Source organism: Capra hircus, chromosome 12, assembly GCF_001704415.2.
Source record: "Capra hircus breed San Clemente chromosome 12, ASM170441v1, whole genome shotgun sequence".
NCBI lineage: Eukaryota > Metazoa > Chordata > Mammalia > Artiodactyla > Bovidae > Capra > Capra hircus.
In genome coordinates, this window is record NC_030819.1 from 67,823,277 (window position 1) to 67,846,158 (window position 22,882).

The following is a 22,882-nucleotide window of genomic DNA, read 5'->3' on the forward strand; positions in this document are numbered from 1 at the left end:
CCGTTCAATCTAATATTCCATAGTCAGAAGTTTCATCTTCATTTCCTGGCCTCTGATTTATTTACTATTCTCCAGCACAATCTGATTCACACTTGACTTCTGCTGACGTTTTCCTATGAGGAAGTACTTCTCTCTTCAAGAAACACTACTCATCCTTCAACAAGCTGACACCCTGAAGCACAGTTAGGTAATTCCTGTATTAGAGACAGCACTTTGTATATCCTTCTATTAAAATACTTGGTGCATGACTGTATTCACTTGTTTGCATGTTGTCAGCTCTGCTACAACACACATGAGCCCTTTACTTCAGTCTATTTACTTTTTTTTTTTTTTAGTCTATTTACTTTTACATGCAGAGACTACAGAAGGTGAAGAAATGTTTGCTGAATTCACTAGTGTTCAGTCTCTAAATAGCTCCTAAATCTTTCCTTCTGGCTTTGAGAACAAGGCTAGCTGATAAAACTTTCTGTGATGATAAATGTATTCTATAATGGTGCTGTCTGATAATAGCCTCTAGCTATATTTGGCTATACATGGCCTGAAAATGTACACAAGCGCTACTGAGCATTTGGAATGTGACCAGTGAGAATGAAGAACTCATCTTCTTTAATCTTCTTAATTTTAATTAAATAGCCACATGTAGTTAATGGCTACTGAGTATAGCTCTAGATTCCCCAAACTCCAAAACTGTATTTCCAACTAATTTCTGGATTTACTTACCTTGATAAACTGCAGATACCCAATCTTATTATGTCTAAATTTAAACTCATTATATGATTTTCCTAAGAAATTAAGCCAGGAAATTGATTTCACAAACAAGCATGAACTACTTAAACATCAAAATGTTATTAAGCTGACTTCACTATTAAGAACTTTGAATCATGCTTTGTTCTTCACTGGATGCTGTCAATCTGTAGGGGGGCTGGCTGATGTAACACATTTCAGCTGAAGTCTACATAGAGATTAATAACTGTAAATAAAAGGGCAGCTATGAAACTAATGAATTTGAGTTTAATTCTTAGTCCTATGAAGGAAAATCATTTTCAAACTCAGGTAAGAATACCAGCATATAGAGAAACAATTGAGATCTGTTAACAAGTAATTAATGAGCAAATACTAAACGTTAGGCATGTTTTGCAGAGCTGAGGATATACGGATGAATCATTAAGGGAAATTAATTACAGCCAATTACCATGCTAAGCTAGAAAAGGTATGCAATATAAAATGTGATAAACAGAAAATACTTTCTGTTAGGGTCATCTGTCTTCACAATCGCTTTTTTAGAAATAAAAGCACTATAATAGAAAAATATGAATTTGGAATCAGACAATTCTATACTGAAATTCTGCTCTATTGCTTAATAAACGTGGTTTTTAGACAAATTACTTAAACTCCATGAACTTTAGTGTCCTCTTTTCTAAAATGTAGTGTTTTTGAAGGATTAACAGAAACACTGTATGTAAAATGCCAGCACAGTGCCTGATATACAGCAGACCCTCAAAAACAATTAACTTTTCCTTTAATTAGGATTCTTTTTGTTTTGCATTTAATCTTTTATCTAGACTGTGGAATACTTCATTACAGTTTATGGCAGAATAACATTTCACTGCATCACATTTTGTTTATTCATTTGTTGATGGACATTTGGATTGTTACCACCTTTGGGCTATTAATAAAAAAGCTGTACAAATTTTTATGTGGACATATGTTTTCACTTCTCTTGAGTAAATACCTAGAAGAAGAACTTCTGGGTCACATCATAACTGCATTTTGATTGTTTGGGGAATTGCCAGATTGTTTTTAAAGTGGATAGACCAATTTACATTCTCACCAGCAGCGTATGAACGTTCCAATTTTCCCATGTTTTTGTTAACACTTGCTACTATTTGACTTTTTTATTCTAGCCATTTTACTAGGTATGGTTTCATTTGCATTTTTCTAAACATTAATGATAACATTAATTAAATTAACTGAACATTAATGCCAAAAAGAAAGAAAGTGAAGTCACTCAGTCGTGTCCAACTCTTTGCGACCCTGTGGACTGTAGCCCACCAGGCTCCTCTGTCCATGGGATTCTCCAGGCAAGAATACTGGAGTGGGTTGCCATTTCCTTCCCCAGGGGAATCTTCCAGACCCAGGGATCAAACCCAGGTCTACCTTTTTTGAAGGCAGACGCTTTAACCTCTGAGCCACCAGGGAAGCCCCTAATCAAGGCTATGGTTTTCCCAGTGGTCATGTATGGATGTGAGAGTTGGACTATAAAGAAAGCTGAGTGCCGAAGAATTGATGCTTTTGAACTGTGGTGTTGGAGAAGATTCTTGAGAGTCCCTTGGACTGCAAGGAGATCCAACCAGTCCATCCTAAAGGCAATCAGTTCTGAATATTCACTGGAAGGACAGATGCTAAAGCTGAAACTCCAATACTTTGGCCACCTGATGCAAAAAACCGACTGTTTTGAAAAGACCCTGAGGCTGGGAAAGACTGAAGGCGGAAGGAGAAGGGGATGACAGAGGATGAGATGGTTGGATGGCATCACTGACTAAATGGACGTGAGTTTGAGTAAGCTCCGGGAGTTGGTGATGGATAGGGAGGCCTGGCGTGCTGCAGTCCATGGGGTCACCAAGAGCCAGACACGACCGAGCGACTGAACTGAACTGAAACATTAATGATGTTGAACAACTTTTAATGTACTTATTGGTCATGGACATACCTTCTTTGAAGAAATGAGCATTCAAAACCTTTGCCCAGTTTTTAATTGGGTTGTCTTTTCATTGCTGAGTTCTTAAGAGTTCTGTAAATATTCTGAATACAAGATCTGACAGATTTACAATGTTGCATCAGAAGCTCTTTGGAAAAAAGAAATGTGTTTATAGTTAATTTTTTCCTAAACTTGTGGTGTATCTTTTTCATTTTTGTTCAATATTCATGTTTGTATATATCTAATATTAGTACTGATACATAACTATTGATTTTAAGGCTTTTTTTTTTCCAGTTTACATCAGTGGCATCATTATAGTAATATAATGATCATATATAATATCCCTTTCTAATTTGCTGTTTCATGCACCCTTTTACTTTTTAAGATTTAGCCATAGTATAGTTCAGACAATGGAATACTGGTGATCATATTATAGTATTCCATCATATGAGGCTTCCCAGGTGGCACTAATGGTAAAGAACCCGCATGCCAATGCGGGAGACAGAAGAGACACATGGTTGATCCCTGGGTCGGGAAGATCCCTTGCAGAGGGCATGGCAACCCAGTCCAGTACTCTTGCCTGGATAAACCCGTGGTCAGAGGAGCCTGGTGGGCTACAGTCCATGGGGTATCAAAGAGTCAGACATGACTGAAGTGACAGCACACACACAGGCATTCTATCATATGAATCCTCTAAATCCTATTCATTTCTCTACTGTTAGATATTTATATTACTTCGTTTTCTTGTTATTACAAAGCAATGAACAGGCACGCACATGTGCCCTTGTATAAATGTATAAGATTTTCTGTAGGATAACTACCTAGAAGAATATTATATTAGATTTTAGGTCTGCATTTTTTCAGTTTTATTAAATATTGCCAGGCTACTTCCAAAAAGACTTGCACCAGCAGTGTATGAAGGATTCCACTGCTCCACAGACTTACTATATTTCAGGTTTCTTAATATTTACATTATCACTAAGGTTTTAATTAGCATTCCCTTCTTCAAAACAGTTCCAAACTCCTTTTTCTCCCAAAACCCTTAATTAGTTCAATGAATCATCCCAAGAAGATAGGGTACTTTGTTACATACAGGCACTTTGTTGCCAACTTTGCAGCTAACATGAAATTCTTTCCTTATACACTAAGCACTCATTAATGTGCCAGTTAAGTTTACCAGTGGTTTTAGTTTTAAAACATCAGTTTTTATATTACATAGGCATGTGTTAAGTTGCTCAATAGTGTCCAACTCTTTGTGACTGCATGGACCGTAGCCCACTAGGCTCCTCTGTCCATGGGATTCTCCAGGGAAGAATACTAGAGTGGGTTGCCATGCCCTTTTCCAGGGGATCTTCCTGAACCAGGGATCAAGCCTGGTTCTCCTGCGCTTCAGGCAGACTCTTTACCAACTGAGCCATTAGGGAAGCACACATAGGTACACAGACCTATAAGCGGTCAATTGTATGTTCACAGATACTTATGACACACTGGAACTGATGTTTACTAATAATAGGTATTTTATTCAGATATTCCCCAAGTGGAGGCATATCTATTTTTGTTTCCACAAGAGGCATGTGGATATTTCCTTTAAAATTCAAATAGTATATATATCTATCATGATAATAGATGAAATGAAACAAACAGAGAATTTCAAATGTTGATTTGACTGCAGAGCAATAGCCAAAAACATACTGCTTGTGGAACTGGTGCTGTCTCTTTGCAAACCTTTTTTTTTTTTTTGCCAACAGTAGGACAGGAAAAAATAATCTTACCCTAGAAGGAAGCAGCAGCTATTTGGGGAAAATTATAGTCCTCTACAATAAGGAAAAACTGAAGCAGCAATGGTGTTTGAGGGAATATGAGAAGAGTTCAATTGTATTTGAGGTATTGGGGATGTATAATTAGAAATAAACTAACAAAAATAACAGCAGTTACTACTTGAACATATATTAATATATTCCCTATGACCCATGCACTCCATTACCAGGTATATACCCCAAAGAAAAGCATACACATGTGCAGAAGTTGTGTACAGGAATGTTCTTGAAGAAATCACCTGTGGTAAGCAAAAACCGGAAACAACCCAATTTTCCATCAACAATAAACTGAAGCAACTGAGGCATATTTATAGGATGGAATATTATACAGCAAATACTATGTACAGCTATGAATGGTAACAGGAATGAATGTTGACCAAAATAATGCATACTGTATAATTCTACTTATGTAAAGTTCAAAGACAGGCAAAACTAATCTTTGGTTTGGGGAAGTAAAAAGGGATAGATAATCTTTGGGAGAGAGGGAATACTTCTCGGAAGGATTAAAAGCACAATCCTTTCCAAGAGACTTCTTGGGATTGATTACCTTTCAAATCCTTCCCAAGAAGCCTCTTGGGGGTGCTGGTAAAGTACTACTGCTGGACCTGAGGATGGCTACAGGGGTTACGCTCCTTTTAGTTTTCTTAATTGGCCTGTACAGAAATGATTTGTGCACTTCTCTGACTTATGTTGGTTTTAAATAAAGACATTCTTAAAATCTTAAACATTTCAGATAAAGCAAAATTTTAACCTCTTGCCAACAAACTCCTCTTTCCTAAGAACTACTGTTAATAAATGGATATGTATGTGTACAGAGCTTTTCTTCCTGTGATATATGTGTATGTACACTTGGAACTGTATAGCTTTTTACCTTTTTCAAATTGTTAGAACTTTTTAAGTTTAAAAAGTAATAAATCCACAAGATTAAAAAAATACTCAAACAGTACAAAATGTTGTATAAAATGTAAACTCTTCTTCTGGGGTCAGTCCCTGCTTATAATTTCTTGTATAATTTTCTGTCATGTATTTATATACGTGTGCATATTTGTCTGATTTTCAAAATGTTCTTTTTTGAAATATCACATAAATGCATTTTAGGAATTTGAATCCTGGGCGTTCTATCTGGCACTAAGTAGATATACAACAGCACTTGAATATAAAACAACCATAAGTTTATTATTGAAAGGGAAACATTATAAGAACTGAAAAAGCAGAATTCAACTTCTAGTTCTACAAACATCTATATAGTTTGTGACAAAAAAAAATCTTGATTTGTATTAAGCTAACGTAAGAACATACAAAAGATCATGGGGAAAATCACCTTTGTAAGAAGCCTCCTTTTCATTTAGTGTCTCTTATTACAAAAGTTTATAATCAGATTCACTTTAAAGACTTTTCAGTATCCCATGGATAAATTTCAGTTGAACGCACTTCCTTATTTATTTAGTGCTGCTTACCAGTTATTCTTTACTTCTTCCTCACTTCAGTCCAACTTACATTTCTTAAAAGTCAACAATTTTTACATGATTCTGGGGCACAGGAGCTGACTGACTACAGAGTTCCTTAACTAGAGAATTAGGAATTATTCTGACTGTATACTATCCAGGAGTTAATTTAATAGAATATCTATTGTTTTTAGATAAGAGTCCATCAAAATTCCATGACCATTATGCTTTATTTCACTAAGATGCTGTTCCCTTTAGATTTGATGATTCTGTCTTCCACAACAGGTTTAAGTGTGTGTGTATACTCATAAATATTTCACTAAAATAATGTAAAAAATTTCATGTTTCAAGTTATAGAAACAGCTAAGCGTCAATACATTGCAGGGCTGGAGCAAGGTTTCCTAGGAGGTGGCATATGCTCTAAATTGGTGTCCAATATATGTTGCTGTTTCTCTCATAGCCAGTCCAAGTCCAAGAGTCAAGGGATAAAAAGGGGAGGGATACCACTCTCTTGTAATAAAAATATAATAAAAGATTATTATCCTGCAAGGTTACTAGATACTAAGCAATATACAAAAATAAGCTGTGTTTCTATTTACCAACAACAGAACATGATATTTCATATACATGCATACAATTTATAACAGCTTAGATATACCAACTTGAACTTTAAGGACTGAAAGATTCGATACTGTAAAGATGTCAATTCTTTCCTAATTTGATCTACAGATGCAAAGTAATCCAAATCTGAATCTCAGAAGGTTGTGTCTGTGTGTACTGAGAGGCTATTTCTAAAATTTGTATGTAACGCAAAGGCCAAGCATGTCAAAACACTCTCAAAGAACAACAAAGTGAGACAGTTTGCCCTACCAGATTCCAAGACATCATTTAAAGTATTGGTGTGTTCTTGGCACAGGGATAATCAAAACAGATCAACAGAATAGAATTAATAATTCAGGAAAGATTCCACAGATTTAAGGTCACTTAATCTACGGCATAAATATCACTGTGAAGCAACAGGAAAATGACGGTTGTTTCAATAAATGGTGTGAGATAATTAGATATATATATGGAAAAATAATCAAATTAACACAATTCACAGAAGAAAACTCCAGTGAATTTTTGAATAAAATGTTTAAAGTAAAACCATACTTTTTAGAAGATAATGTAGAAAAGCATTTTCATTACCTCAGTGTAGGGAAGAATTTTTTAAACAAACAAAAAACACAAATAGATAAAAGAACTGATAAATGTGACTACATTAAAATTAAGAATTGTTCATCAAGATACTGAAAAGTGTTGTTACAAGGATAAGAGAAAACATTCACTACACTGCTGCTAAGTCGCTTCATTCGTGTCCGACTCTGTGCAACCCCAGAGACGGCAGCCCACCAGGCTCCCCCGTCCCTGGGATTCTCCAGGCAAGAACACTGGAGTGGGTTGCCATTTCCTTCTCCAATGCGTGAAAGTGCAAAGCGAAAGTGAAGTTGCTCAGTTGTGTTCAACTGTGAGCGACCCCATGCACTGCAGCCTACCAGGCTCCTCCGCCTATGGGAATTTCCAGGCAAGAGTACTGGAGTGGGATGCCATTGCCTTCTCCAATTCACTACACTGGTACCTGATAAAAGGTTTATATCCAGAATATATACAAAGGGTTTTGAAAAATCGAAAGAAAAAAACAGCAACAAACTAGAAACTGCCTAGATGTTCATCAAGAATAGAAGAGATAAGTGAATATACTGCTGTAAATCCATACATGGAATCCTATACAGCAAGGAAAAGAACACATTTCAGCAACATACAACAATAAATGAATCACACTGTTGGATAAAACAGGAAGACACAAAAGATCAGCTATAGTAAAGATTACTTTAAACGTCAAGAATAGGCAAATCTAAACCATTATTGCTTAGTGATATATATATACATAAAACTATAAAGAAAAGTCTGGCAGTAATTCCCATAAAAGTAAAGATAATGGTAACCTCCAAATACAGAGGGTATTGTGAGGTAGAAGGAACACACAGGGGATTTCTAGGATGTTGGCACTTAGTCTGGCTGGCAGTTATAAGAATTTATGTTTTATAGTCATGTGCTATATTATATCTTTGTTTTATGTACTTCTCTATCTATATAGGTTATAGTTTACTATTTAAACATGTTTTGAAAAGAGTAAGCTGAGGGCATGTTCCCTGTTTTCTTAAATTCTCTTTCTGGCATCTGTTTATCACAGGACCAATTACTTTAACCATATTTTCTTAGTTTCTGTGTTCTTAACACTTTGGCATTTATGGTTGAGCTGGGTAGGGAAGAGACTGCCCATCCCAGGGCTAACCAATTCTTAGAACTGGCAAAGGGCTCAGTCAGGAGCACACCCCTCATATGCAAACCAACCAAGTACAAGTCTACAGCTCCAACTAACCCCCTTACTGAACTCTTACAAGCCAATATTTCTAATGCTCTAAATCATCCCAGGGCCAAGTAACAGGCAACTAAAGACCACCTGTATAGCCCCAAATCTGCCAGAATCATTTTTTAATTAATATTGATATTTAATTGACAAAACACTGTATTGGTAGTTTTAAGTGTACAGCATGATTTGATATGAATATATTACAAGATAATTACCACAGTAAGTTTAGTTAACATCTACCACCACACTGTTACAAGCTTTTTCTTGTGATGATAACTTTTAAGATCTACTCTCTTCAGTTCAGTCGCTCAGTCGTGTCCGACTCTCTGTGACCCCATGAATCGCAGCATGCCAAGCCTCCCTGTCCATCACCAACTCCCGGAATTCACTCAGACTCACATCCATCGAGTCAGTGATGCCATCCACCTGTCTCATCCTCCGTCGTCCCCTTCTCCTCCTGCCCCCAATCCCTCCCAGCATCAGAGTCTTTTCCAATGAGTCAACTTTTCACATGAGGTGGCCAAAGTACTGGAGTTTCAGCCTGAGCATCATTCCCTCCAAAGAAATCCCAGGGCTGATCTCCTTCAGGATGGACTGGTTGGAGCTCCCTGCAGTCCAAGGGACTCTCAAGAGTCTTCTCCAACACCACAGTTCAAAAGCATCAATTCTTTGGCACTCAGCTTTCTTCACAGTCCAACTCTCACATTCATATATGACCACTGGAAAAACCATAGCCTTGACTAGACAGACCTTGGTTGGCAAAGTAATGTCTCTGCTTTTCAATATGCTATCTAGTTTGGTCATAACTTTTCTTCCAAGGAGTAAGCGTCTTTTAATTTCATGGCTGCACTCACCATCTACAGTGATTCTGGAGCCCCCAAAAATAAAGTCTGACACTGTTTCCACATCTATTTCCCATGAAGTGATGGGACCAGATGCGATCATCTTCGTTTTCTGAATGTTGAGCTTTAAGCCAACTTTTTCACTCTCCTCTTTCATCAAGAGGCTTTTTAGTTCCTCTTCGCTTTCTGCCATAAGGGTGGTGTCATCTGCATACCTGAGGTTATTGATATTTCTCCCAGCAATCTTGATTCTAGCTTGTGTTTCTTCCAGCCCAGCGTTTCTCATGATGTACTCTGCATGTAAGTTAAATAACTAGGGTGACAATATACAGCCCTGACGTACTCCTTTTCCTATTTGGAACCAGTCTGTTGTTCCATGTCCAGTTCTAACTGTTGCTTTCTGACCTGCATATGGGTTTCTCAAGAGGCAGGTCAGGTGGTATTCCCATCTCTTTCAGAATTTTCCACAGTTTATTGTGATCCGCACAGTCAAAGTAAGTAAGTGTGTCAGTTGCTCAGTCGTGCCCGACTCTTTGCGACCCCATGTACTGCAGCCCTCTGTCCATGAGATTTTCTAGGCAAGGATACTGGATTGGGTTGCCATTTCCTCCTCCTGACAAAAGCAACTTTCAAATATGGTGCTGCTAACTACAGTCATTCTGCTGCACATTGCATTCCTAGGATTTACTTATCTTATAACTGGAAGTTTGCATATTTTGGCCATATTCACCCTGTTTGCCCACCACCCTAATTCCCCATGTCTGCAATAACCAATCTGTTCTCTGTATCTATGAGCTCATTTAAAAATATATTCTATATAAATATTACTCAGCTATTAGAAAGAATGCATTGCATCAGTTCTAATGAGGTGGATGAAACCAGAGCCTATTATACAGTGTGAAGTAAGTCAGAAAGAAAAACACCAACACAATATATTAATGCATATATATGGAATGTAGAAAGATGGTAATGACGACCCTCCCAGTCCATCCTACAGGAAGTCAGTCCTGAATATTCATTGGAAGAACTGATGCTGAAGCTGAAACTCCAATACTTTGGCCACCTGATGTGAAGAACTGACTCATTTGAAAAGACTCTGATGCTGGGAAAGACTGAAGGCAGGAGGAGAAGGGGATGACAGAGGATGAGATGGTTGCATGGCATCACTGACTCGACGGGCATAAGTTTGGGTAAACTCCGGGAGCTGGTGATGGACAGGGAGGCCTGGTGTGCTGCAGTCCATGGGGTTTCAAAGAGTCGGACACAACTGAGTGACTGAACTGAACTGAACGACCCTATACATGAGACAGCCAAAGAGACACAGATATGAAGAGACTTTTGGACTCAGTGGGAGAAGGCGAGGGTGGGATGATTTGAGAGAACAGCACTGAAACGTGTATCACCACATGTGAAACAGATCGCCAGCCCAAGTTCAATGCGTGAAACAGGGCACTCAAAGTCGGTACACTGGGACAACCCAGAGGGACGGGATGGGGAGGGGGGATTCAGGATGGGGAACACATCTACACTGAGGCTGATTCATGTCAATGTATGGCAGAAACAACCACAATACTGTAAAGTTGTTAGCCTCCAATTAAAATAAATTAATTAATAAAAAATGTATATTCCATATATAAGTGAAACCATACCATGTCTTCGCTATTGCAAATAATGCTGTAACAAACACAATACACGGGTACATATATCTTCTTTGAGACACTGACTTCACTTACTTCAGATAAATACCAGAGGTAAAATTGCAGGATCATGTGGTAGTTCTATTTTTAATTTTTTGAGGAATCTCCATATTGTTTTCCATAATGTCTGCAACAATTTACATTCTTATCAACAGTGAACAACAGTGCCCTGTTCTCCACAACCTGATCAATAGTTATTTCTTCCCTGCCACAATTAATGAACAGCCAATCCAAAGCTATTTACCCTGTTGTGTCTTTCCTGAGAAAGCACTAATTAATGGCTTTGGTCTAAGCTTTCTGCCTGTTCCTGCTTCTGCTTCCGGACCAAAATCTGGTGTTTTCCCTGTGGCCCAACATGGCATGACATGCTCTCTTCTTTCAGGAAATATAAGCAACATAAATTTAGTCTCTCTATGTCATTACTCAAGTCACCTCCATAAATTAAAATCCTACAGGGACAAGTGAGATAAAATAGTAATGGAGATTTATAAAATAACAATTAACAAATTAATGAAATAGAGAAGATTCTGATAAAGACGCTAGACAGGCACTGAGTTTTGAAAGACCTTAACCAAAAGTATCAGTTTAGCTCAGTCGCTTAGTCGTGTCTGACTCTGCGACCCCATGAACTGCATCATGCCAGGCCTCCCTGTCCATCACCAACTCCCGGAGTCACCCAAACCTATGTCCATCGAGTTGGTGATGCCATCCAATCATCTCATCCTCTGGTGTCCCCTTCTTCTCCTGCCCTCAATCTTTCCCAGCATCAGGATCTTTTCAAACGAGTCAGCTCTTTGCATCAGGTGGCAAAAGTATTGGAGTTTCAGCTTCGACATCAGTCCTTCCAATGAACATCCAGGACTGATCTCCTATAGGATGAACTGGTTGGATCTCCTTGCAGTCCAAGGGACTCTCAAGAGTCTTCTCCAACACCACAGTTCAAAAGCATCAATTCTTCAGCACTCAGCTTTCTTCAAATCCAACTCTTACATCCATACAGGACTGCTGGAAAAACCATAGCCTTGACTAGACGGACCTTTGTTGACAAAGTAATATCTGCTTTTTAATATGCTGTCTAGGCTTCGTCATAATTTCCTTCCAAGAAGTAAGCGTCTTTTAATTTCATGGCTGCAATCACCATCTGCAGTGATTTTGGAGCCCCCCAAAATTAAGTCAGCCACTGTTTCCATTGTTTCCCCATCTATTTGTCATGAAGTGATGGGACCAGATGCCATGATCTTAGTTTTCTGAATGTTGAGCTTTAAGCCAACCGCTTTCTCTCCTCTTTCACTTTTATCAAGAGGCTCTTTAGTTCTTCTTCACTTTCTGCCATAAGGGTGGTGTCATCTGCATATCTGAGGTTATTGATATTTCTCCTGGCAATCTTGACTCCAGCTTGTGCTTCCTCTGGCCCAGTGTTTCTCATGATGTACTCTGCATATAAGTTAAATAAGCAGGGTGACAATATACAGCCTTGACATACTCCTTTTCCTATTTGGAATCAGTCTGTTGTCCCATGTCCAGTTCTAATTGTTGCTTCCTGATCTGCATATAGGTTTCTCAAGAGGCAGGTCAGGTAGTCTGGTATTCCCATCTCTTTCAGAATTTTCCACAGTTTATTGTGATCCACACAGTCAAAGGCTTTGGCATAGTCAATAAAGCAGAAATAGATGTTTTTCTGGAACTCTCTTGCTTTTTCCACGATCCAGCAGATGTTGGCAATTTGATCTCTGGTTCCTCTGCCTTTTCTAAAACCAGCTTGAACATCTGGAATGAACTTCACAGTTCACATATTGCTGAAGCCTGGCTTGGAGAACTTTGAGTATTACTTTACTAGCGTGTGAGATGAGTGTAATTGTGCGGTAGTTTGAGCCTTCTTTGGCATTGCCTTTCTTTGGGACTGGAATGAAAACTGACCTTTTCCAGTCCTGTGGCTACTGCTGAGTTTTCCAAATTTGCTGGCATATTGAGCGCAGCTGTTTCACAGCATCATTTTTTAGGATTTGAAATAGCTCAACTGGAATTCCATCACTTCCACTAGCTTTGTTCATAGTGATGATTCCTAAGGCCTACTTGACTTCACATTCCAGGATGTCTGGCTCTAGGTGAGTATGAGTGATCACACCATCATGATTATCTGGGTCATAAAGATCTTTTTTGTACAGTTCTTCTGTGTATTCTTGCCACCTCTTCTTAATATCTTCTGCTTCTGTTAGGTCCATAATATTTCTGTCCTTTATTGAGCCCATCTTTGCACGAAATGTTCCCTTGGTATCTCTAATTTTCTTGAAGAGATCTCTAGTCTTTCCCATTCTATTGTTTTCCTCTATTTCTTTGCACTGATCGCTGAGGAAGGCTTTCTTATCTCTCCTTGCTATGCTCTGGAACTCTGCATTCATATCTTTCCTTTCTCCTTTGCTTTTTGCTTCTCTTCTTTTCACAGCTTTTTGTAAGGCCTCCTCAGACATCCATTTTGCTTTTTTGCATTTCTTTTTCTTCGGGATGGTCTCGATTCCTGTCTCCTGTACAATGACATGAACCTCTGTCCATAGTTCATAAGGCACTCTGTCTATCAGATCTGGTCCCTTAAATCTATTTCTCACTTCTACTGTATTGTCATAAGCAATTTGATTTAGGTCATACCTGAATGGTCTAGTGGTTTCCCCCACTTTCTTCAATTTCAGTCTGAATTTAGCAATAAGGAGTTCATGATATGAGCCACAGTCAGCTCCCAGTCTTGTTTTTGCCATTGACGTTCACTCTTGCCATCTCCTGTTTGACCACTTCCAATTCGCCTTGATTCATGGACCTAACATTCCATGTTCCTATGCAATATTGCTCTTCACAGCATTGGACCTTGCTTTTATCACCAGTCCCATCCACAACTGTGTGTTGTTTTTGCTTTAACTCCATCCCTTCATTCTTTCTGGAGTTATTTCTCTACTGATCTCCAGCAGCATATTGGGCACCTGCTGACCTGGGGAGTTCATCTTTCAGTATCCTATTTTTTTGCCTTTTCATGCTGTTCATGGGGTTATCAAGGCAAGAATACTGAAGTGGTTTGCCATTCCCTTCTCCAGTGGACCACACTCTGTCAGACCTCTCCACCATGACCTGTCTGAGGTGGCCCCACACGGCATGGCTTAGTTTCATTGAGTTAGACAAGGCTGTGGTCCGTGTGATCAGATTACCAAAAGTTTACATGCATTCAAAGGTAAATGAACAGAAATTAGAGAAGGTAAAGTTAAAATAGGAAAGTGCTGAACCACACAAGAAACCAAAATATCTGCACTTTCATTTTGTTGGTACCAATAGTGACTAGAACTAAGAGCATATTATGTACTTTAAAGCTCAAATTCCCTAAAGCACACGTGTGGGTTCTAACAGGGTAGGAGGAGGACTCATAAGGGCTTTACCAAGAAAAGATACAATCTCAGATCAAGCACATGCCTGAAGACGTGAAATGACATAGCCACTCTGGAAAACAGCTTGTTAGTTTCTTATAGAGCTAAACACAGATTGAGCAATGATGTTCCTAGATATTTATCCAACTAGTTGAAAACTTATGTCTAACCAAAAACCTACACATAAATGTTTAAAGCACTTTTACTTATAATTGCCAGAAACGATAAACAACCAAGCTGTCCTTTCATAGGTAAATGAATTAAGCAGTACATTCACACAATGAAGCATCATTCATATAATGTATTATTCATACAATACAATCATACAATGTTGATACAACAGTATCATTCATACAATAATAAAAAGAAATGAGCTACTGAAACAGCCACAAAAAGAAACTTTCTAGATCATATTGCTAAGTGAAAGAAGTTGGTCTGAAAGGCTACATACTGCATGATTCAAACTATAAGATATTCCGGAAAAAGATAAAAACTATAGCGACAGTAAAAATACAGCTATTTGCCAAAGTTTCAGGGGGTGGGGAGTGAGGGAGGAATAATGGAGCACTGGGGAGTTTTAAGGAAGTTAAACTGTTCTGTATAATACTATAATAATGATACATAGTATTACACATTTCCCAAAACCCACAGAATTGTACAATGCCAAGAATGAACCCTAATGTAAACTGTGGAACTTAATAATGTATCAATATTGGCTTACTGATACAATAATGTATCAATACTGGTTATTATTGGTTTATTTATTGGGCTTCCCTGGTGGCTCAGATGGAAAAGAATCTGCCTGCAGTGTGGGAGACCTGGGTTTGATCCCTGGGTTGGGAAGATGCTCTGGAGAAGGGAAAGGCTACCCACTCCAGTATTCTGGCCTGGAGAATCCCTGTGGACAGAGGAGCCTGGCAAGCTACAGTCCATGGGGTCACAAAGAGTCAGACAGAACCGAGCAGTTAAGCACACTGGTTTATTAACTGCAACAAATGTTCCTATAAGATGTTAATAATAAGGGAAACTGTGTGTAAGATGTCAATGAGAAAACCTCTCAGCTCAATTTTCCTGTAAACCTAAAACACTCCAAAAAATTAAAAAAGATGAATGAAATTTTTTAAACACAAAAAACAGTTCAGGTGCTGCCAGTCAAAATGAAAGATAAATGTCTATCATAGCTTCCCTAAAAGCAACACTAGCAGTAACGATGTCAGGAGTGATTCCTTCCAGTGCAATTCATAAGCCAAAAGACCCACTATGTACGTGACATTGTATAAAATGCATTTGCTATAAAAAAGTAACAAAATATTGATGAGTATTTTAGATAATCTGGATGGTCAACCATAAGAAAATTAATTTGATCTCAAGAGGTGGAACAGAAATCATCTCATATTCCCATGAAGAAACAGAATGATATTCCCAAGACAGTAAAGACAAAGGACAACCTGTCTGTTATCCTAAATTGTTAACATCATGCATGTACACAAGACTTCCTTCTGTCAGGAACTGTCTTCAGCTTGCCTTTTTACTCTGGGCACCAACCAGGTGGTGCCATATCACCACAGGCAAGCTCTTAGTTTGGCCATGCTTGGCATAGCAGTAAGTTCCTGAGTTAAGACAAAGAGATGTGTGTTGTCAACTGTTACCTATTTATTGTTAGCTTCAGCTCCTTACAGTCTACCATAGCTATTGGTCTATTTTGTTACACTTATACTCAGTATCAGTCATGATTATTTCTCAGCTTACTATAACTACATCTGTTGACTTAAGTCCTGACTGACCTATCTATAGAGTTTCTTCAGTGTTTTAAGCATTCACTGAGTGCTTCAATTCAAATTCAGAAAATATTTACTGAAGCTCATTTCACCCTCAAAGGTACACCTACTGTAAGCAGTTATTATTACCCCTCTCTCAGAGAGCAGTTAAATTATTTGTCTTAAGCCACCCAAATCAAATCTATCGACCAATGCTATGCTCGTTCCACTCACTGATATCTCTCGCCTAACTAGCAAAGAGTGCTAGTTAGAATTTAAGGCTTTATTCCACCTCTTGACACCTGACTTCAAAGCCTACCGAAAAACCTGTCTTCTAGAACTACTGACTCCACCTGATCCTTCAAATCTTGCTCTAGTATGCTCTTCTATTCCCAGCTCCTTTCTCTGTATCCATCTACACAATCACTACTATATGCTAGCCATGGTGCTCTTAAGATCTCAAGAAAAATTCTGCCAAAAGAATCTCCTTTTGAAAGAAAAGAAAGAAATAAGTCTTAAGAGGGCATGCTGGTCTTGTTTCAGCCTACTGTCTTCCCTTTAACAGACTATACACTATAGGAACTACATCAGTGGACTGTAATTAACAGCTTCAGATTCTTTCTTGTATTACACTATAAACAACCTGAAGCCAGTGATTTGCCTGAGGCAACAATGATAAAAGGCGCTCCCAGAGCCTTGAAGTAAACGAATATCTGCCACATCTATTATTTTTAAGGGAGGAAAAGCCTGTTTAACGGACTTGAATTTTATCATAAAAAGCAACTTTAGTGAAATGAAGTTGTTGCTACAAGCTATCAGAGCATGCGTGAAAATAAAAACCAGTGTATACTTTTCATACCACGTTTATTCAAAACAGAAAAATGTAGAACACAAGCTCATCACTCAATTTTTCAATAGCAAAGTGAACAAAGTAGTTCATTATCTGGTAAGCAAATAATTGCCCACTGTAGATAGTAAGTTTATAAAATAACAAAATATGATTATATTTCTCTTAGTTTCCCAAGGAAGCAATATGAATAATGGAGCAAAAAAGCTTTGTGTGATCTTGGGCCTTTCTGAAACTCATTTTGTTTCATCTGCAATAGGGACAGGATTGCTGAAAAAATTAAATAAGATCATAAAGTTCTTAGCACATGTTTTTTCCCATAGTGAGAAGTTGAATTGTTCCTTCTCTTCCCTCATTATTATTTATTATGTCCTTAATCTTTGTTTCCTTACTCACAACATTAAAATCCAGACCATACAAGGTAGCTGTGAGAATTAAGTACATAGCTTGGCACATCACAGGTATTTATGAAAGCCCATCATTCTCACCCCTTTAGGATTTCTGAGGGAATGAGGCATCAACGAAATAACAGAACTTTATTTATAAAGCCCTGGGAGAAAAACACACCAGGAATTGTGTGTTTGCTTTTAGAGGGGAGAGGGATTCTGGTGAGAAGAAAATATTTTATTATAATATAATGCAGGCAGTCATTTAATCATACAATTAAATCATGATTTCATAGTGATTTGAAGTAATGATCTATAATAACCATTGAGGCACAAGGTTAAACTTAGTTAAAAAACGTTCAGGGACTAGTATACTATTTGCCTAAAGTAAAATGTTAAAAACAAGTTCAGTGGCAACTAAATAGAAACACAAGAAATTTAACCATTAATTAGTGAGACATTTTAGAAGCAGCTTCAAAAACAGTCTCATTTCATTTTCCTATGAAACCCGAACAACAGTGTGAACTGGATTTTAAAATATTAACAGGAACCCATTGTTGTGATGCCTCATTCTGTTCTAAATTTTGCATTCTTCTGAAAGAAATACATGTGTACTAGATATTAGAAAATAAACATTTCAGTTTCCTTACCTGTTGTGTTCCATCTGCACTTACAATAGGGGCAGACAGAAGAGAAATATCACTACTTAAAATCTGAGTTGTATCCAGTAGTGGTGGGTGTTCTGCCATTATCAATAAGACATTAATATACCGGATAACCCTCCAACTCTGAAAAACAAAAATATATAGCCATTTGTATGTACATCCTTAAAAATGCACTAAAATACAATGCATTCAAGATAAAGAGATATTCTGACTCTTCTTTCTGTCAACAGATCACTTAAGGAAACACATTTCTTGTTTACCAACCATCTGTCAATGTAGACAGCAAATCAAGATATGTTATCAGGAGCTTCTATTTAAATTCCATGTCTGTCTGTCTGTCTGTCTATTCCTTCCATCTCTACATACCATTTATTTAATTTAACCACCACTACACTTTAGCTAAACCCTGGAATAAGAATTAAAATGCATGACTGAGTGAGGCAGCTCTATCACTGATTCTTTTTAATTGAGCTGAGAAGGCGTTTATGAAGAAACAATTAACTCTCATCACCCTATCAATCTCTAGGAACTATACAAGAACTACAATCTTTTATTGATTCCTCAGACAGAGCAAAATGGTAGAAAAATTTCCTCAGGATTAGAAAAAGAAACTTCAAATTTTAAGTGTTAAGTTCTGGCTTTGGTCTTCTGTCATTCTGGTTTTATTGTTTCTTCCTAAGAACCTTACAATAAGCCAAATCATTTCAGTGAGAAAAGCTCATACATTTAGAACACTTTAACTGTATACACAGCATCACCTGTTATTTATTTTAATAAAAAGCAAAAGATTTGAGGTAGTATCAATCTACCATGTATAACATCAACCAATGTCAGCAAATACATGTCAAAATGGGCACAACTGAGGTCAATCATAAATTTTATCAAATCTATACTGAAAGGTAAAATAAACATTGTTGGATGCTTGTAGTAGTCTACAATTCAGTAGGGTCAAAATGTTTAGCTTTTTTAAATGGAATTTTGTTTTTACTTATTCATCTTGGCCGTGCTGCACGGCATGTGGGATCTCAGTTCCATGACCAGTATCAAACCCTCGCCCCCTGCAGTTTTCTTGGATTGCTTTCTTGTATGGCCATATTCACACTACATGCAAAGCAGCTGGTTTTACTTCAGCTTGCAAACTGGAAACTTCAGTCATGCAACTAAAATGTTGCTTCTGAAAACCTAAAAGTTCCTTTCATTCCTGCCCAGAGAACTGTCAGCTTCTTTCAATCAATTTCTTTTAATTTTGCTACTACTCAGTTCCTATGTTCTCATCTTGTGACCACAAATATCCACTTGTTTTCTTTTTTCTTTTTTTTTACTTTACAATATTGTATTGGTTTTGCCATACATCAACATGAATCCTATGTATCTATTTTCACTTGTTTTTTTTAAAAATAAATTTGATATGTGAAAAAAAAGAGAAGTGATTTGTCACACTTGCTAATTTCTATGGAATGAATACACATTCCCCCACAGTCCATTCCAAGCCACCATGGTTTAAAAACTGACCTGAAAATGCCTGAATTTTGAACAATCACTTTTGTACGTAAGTAAAAGATGGCTCCAACATATCACTCTCTATATCTATATATCAATATTTGACCATCCATGTGATAGTAATTTAACATCTAGCAAGTCTGGGTGAAGAATAATAACTGGATATCTTTGTACTATTGCAAATTTTTTTTTCTAACTAATGTCAAATTAAACAATGTTTAAAAAATTGATGCCCAGACAGATTGCATATCTGAATGCAAAAGGTAAGACAAAAAAGCTGCTAAAGATAACACAAAAGAAAATCTCATAACTGTGAGACAGAGAAAGGTTTTTCAAACAGGGTATAAATTATGTTTCTTAAATCATAAAATAAAAGAATGACATACTGAACTTCATCAAGAACTATGATTCATTTAAAAAAATCTTTAAGAGAATGAGAAAGCAAGCCACAGAATGAAAGATATTTACAACATATATAACTGTAGAAGAGCACATATTTAGCAAATTCAGGCCTCCTAACAAATTGAGTTTTTTAAAAAAAAGAAAAATGAGATGAGACCTGAATACACTCTTCACAAAAATGGAAATTCAAGATACCAATAAACATATGAGAAGATTCTCAAGTTCATTATTGGGAAAAAGTTAATTAAAATCACAATGAAATGCCTACCACATACTAGGATGATAAAAGCGGAAAAGACTGATGATATCAAGTATTAGCGAAGCTACAGAGCAACTGACACAATCATAAGGAATGTGAATGAAAACTCATAAAAATCACTTTGGAAACCAGTTTGATATTATCTACCAAAATTGAACGTATATGAATATGCTATGACCTGGCTATGATTCAGCTATTAGACTCCTAGTATATGCCAAAAAGAAATGCATGAGCATGTGTATCAAAAGATAAGTACATGAAGGTATGTATGGCAGCATTCATCTTTAATAGCCATCTATAAGTAATCTAAATGTCCCTCAACAGTAAATGGAACACTGTATCTGATTCATCCAACTCACTACTATGCAGCAAGAAAAATTAATGGACTAGTGATACAGAGAACAACAAAAATGAATTTTATAAATACAATGTGAGTGAAAAATAGACACACAAAAAAAGAGTACATACTGAATAATTTATAGGAAGTTTAAAAACTAATTAGATTTGTCTGGTATTAAAAATCAGGTAGTGATTACCTTTGGAAAGGAAGAAAGGATGGGGACCCGGAGGGGCACGAAGGCAGTTTTGGGGCTGCTGCTACTGTTCTACATCTTGACCTGGGAGGCTGTTACGTGGTGATTATTAGTATGTTATAAGCTTCCTGGTGGCTCAGAGGGTAAAGAATCTGCCTGCAATGTGGGAGACCTGGGTTCAATCTCTTGGTGAAGATCCCCTAGAGAAGGAAATGGGAACCCACTCCAGTATTCTTACCTGGAGAATCCCATGGACAGAGGAGCCTGGCAGACTACAGTCAATGGGGTCACAAAGAGTCAGACATGACTGAATGACTTCACTTTCAGTGTATTATAAATTTAGCTTTATACTATGTATGTACTTCTCTGCATATACTTCAATAAAATTATTTTTTAAAGTTAAAATGAACACATGATCACCTCAATTGATGCAGGAAAAAAACACTTGGTAAGATTCAACAACTTTCATGACAAAAATACTCAACAAACTAGGAACAGAAAGGAACTACTTCAACGTAATAAAGGCCATGTGTGAAAACCTGAGCCAACATTATACTCAGTGATGAAAGGCTGAAAGATTTCTTCTAATCAGGAAAAAGGTTAGATGCCCACTCTCACCACACCTATTCATAGTATCGGACACAGTGTTAGAAGTCATAGGCAAAGCAATTGGGCATGAAAAAGAAATAAGAGACATACAAACTGGGGAAAAATAAGTAAAACTATCTTTGTTCACAGATGACAGGATCTTAAATGTAGAAAACCTTAAAGATTTTTTAAAAAACTATTAGAACAAATAAATTTGGTAAAAATACATGACATGCAATCAATGCATGAAGATCAGCTGCATTTCTATAAACTAACTGAAACAATCTGATATCTGTTTCATGTACTTTTAAAAAGAATAATTAGGAATAAATCTAACCAAGGAGAACAAAGATTTGTATTCTGAAACCATGAAGTATTGCTAAAAGAAATCAAAGAAGACCTGAATAAAGGGAAAGATATCCTGTGTTCATAGTTAGAAGGCTTAATATTGTTAAGATGTTCATAATACCCAAAGCAATCTACAGACCAAATGTGAAAGTGAAAAGTGAAAGTGAAGTCACTCAGTCGTGTCCGACTCTTTGCGACCCTGTGGACTGTAGCCTACCAGGCTTCTCCATCCATGGGATTCTCCAGGCAAGAATACTGGAGTGGGTTACCACTTCCTTCTCCAGGGGATTTTCCCCACCCAGGGGTGGAACCTCGGTCTCCTGCATTGGAGGCAGACGCTTTACTCTCTGAGCCACCAGGGAAGATCACAGAGCAAATGTAATCTCTATCAAAATCTCAATGGCATTTTTTTTTTCCAGAAAAATTCATTCTAAAATTCCTATGGAATCTCAAGAATCCAAAACAGAAAAATAATTTCAAAAAGTACAAAGTTGGACGACTCAAGCTTTCTGATTTCAAAAAACATACTACAAAGCCATAGTAATCAAACAGTGTGATAATGGCATAAAGACAAATACACCAATGGAATAAAACAGACAGCCCAGAAACAAACTGTCATGTATATGGGCAAATGATCTTCGACAATGATGCCAAGACCAGTCAACAAGGAAGGGCAGTCTCTTCAACAAACAGTGATGGGAAAACTGCATATTCATATGCCAAAAAAAAAAAAAAAAAGTTAAACCCTTATCTTGTACACCACATTCAAAAATTAACTCGAAATGAATTAAAGGCCCAAATGTGAAACCCATAACTCTCCAAGAAGATAACAGGGGGAAAGCTTCAAGACACTGGACTTGGCAATTATTTCTTAGATATAACACCAAGAGTAAAGGCTACAAAAACAAAAATAGACAAATAGGACATCAAACTCAAATACTTTTGTGCGTCAGAGGACACACTGAATAGAGTGAAAAGGCAACCTATGGAAATGGAAAAAAAATACTTGCAAACTTAGCTCCAGTTGCTACGAAATACCACAGATTGGGAGGCTTAAACAACAGACATTTATTTCTCACAGTTCTAGAGGGTAGGAAGTCTAAGATCTGGATGCCAGCATGGTCAGGTTTTTGGTGAGGGCCCTTCTCCCAGCTTGCAAAGGACTATCTTCTTTCTGTACCCTCACATGGCCAAGAGAGAGAAAGCTCTGGTCTGTCTTCCTCTTCCTGGATTTAAAGGGCACTAATCCCATCATAGGAGCTCCACCCTCATGAATCACCT

At 37.4% G+C, this 22,882-nt stretch overlaps 1 protein-coding gene across 4 annotated transcripts in view; it reads right to left on the reverse strand.

Moving 5' to 3' along the window:
* The window catches only part of FNDC3A (fibronectin type III domain containing 3A), a 113,592-nt gene that overhangs the window by 74,542 nt on the left and 16,168 nt on the right, over positions 1-22,882 (reverse strand). For 3 of the 4 annotated variants that reach the window (XM_005687454.3, XM_018056722.1, XM_005687453.3), the window contains exon 2: positions 17,957-18,094. The exons of the other annotated variant lie outside the window; for it this stretch is intronic. In XM_005687454.3, the coding sequence (XP_005687511.1) occupies positions 17,957-18,055 (99 nt within the window). In that variant the 5' untranslated portion in view covers positions 18,056-18,094. The remainder of the gene's footprint in view (positions 1-17,956; positions 18,095-22,882) is intronic. 4 annotated transcript variants of the gene reach the window in all.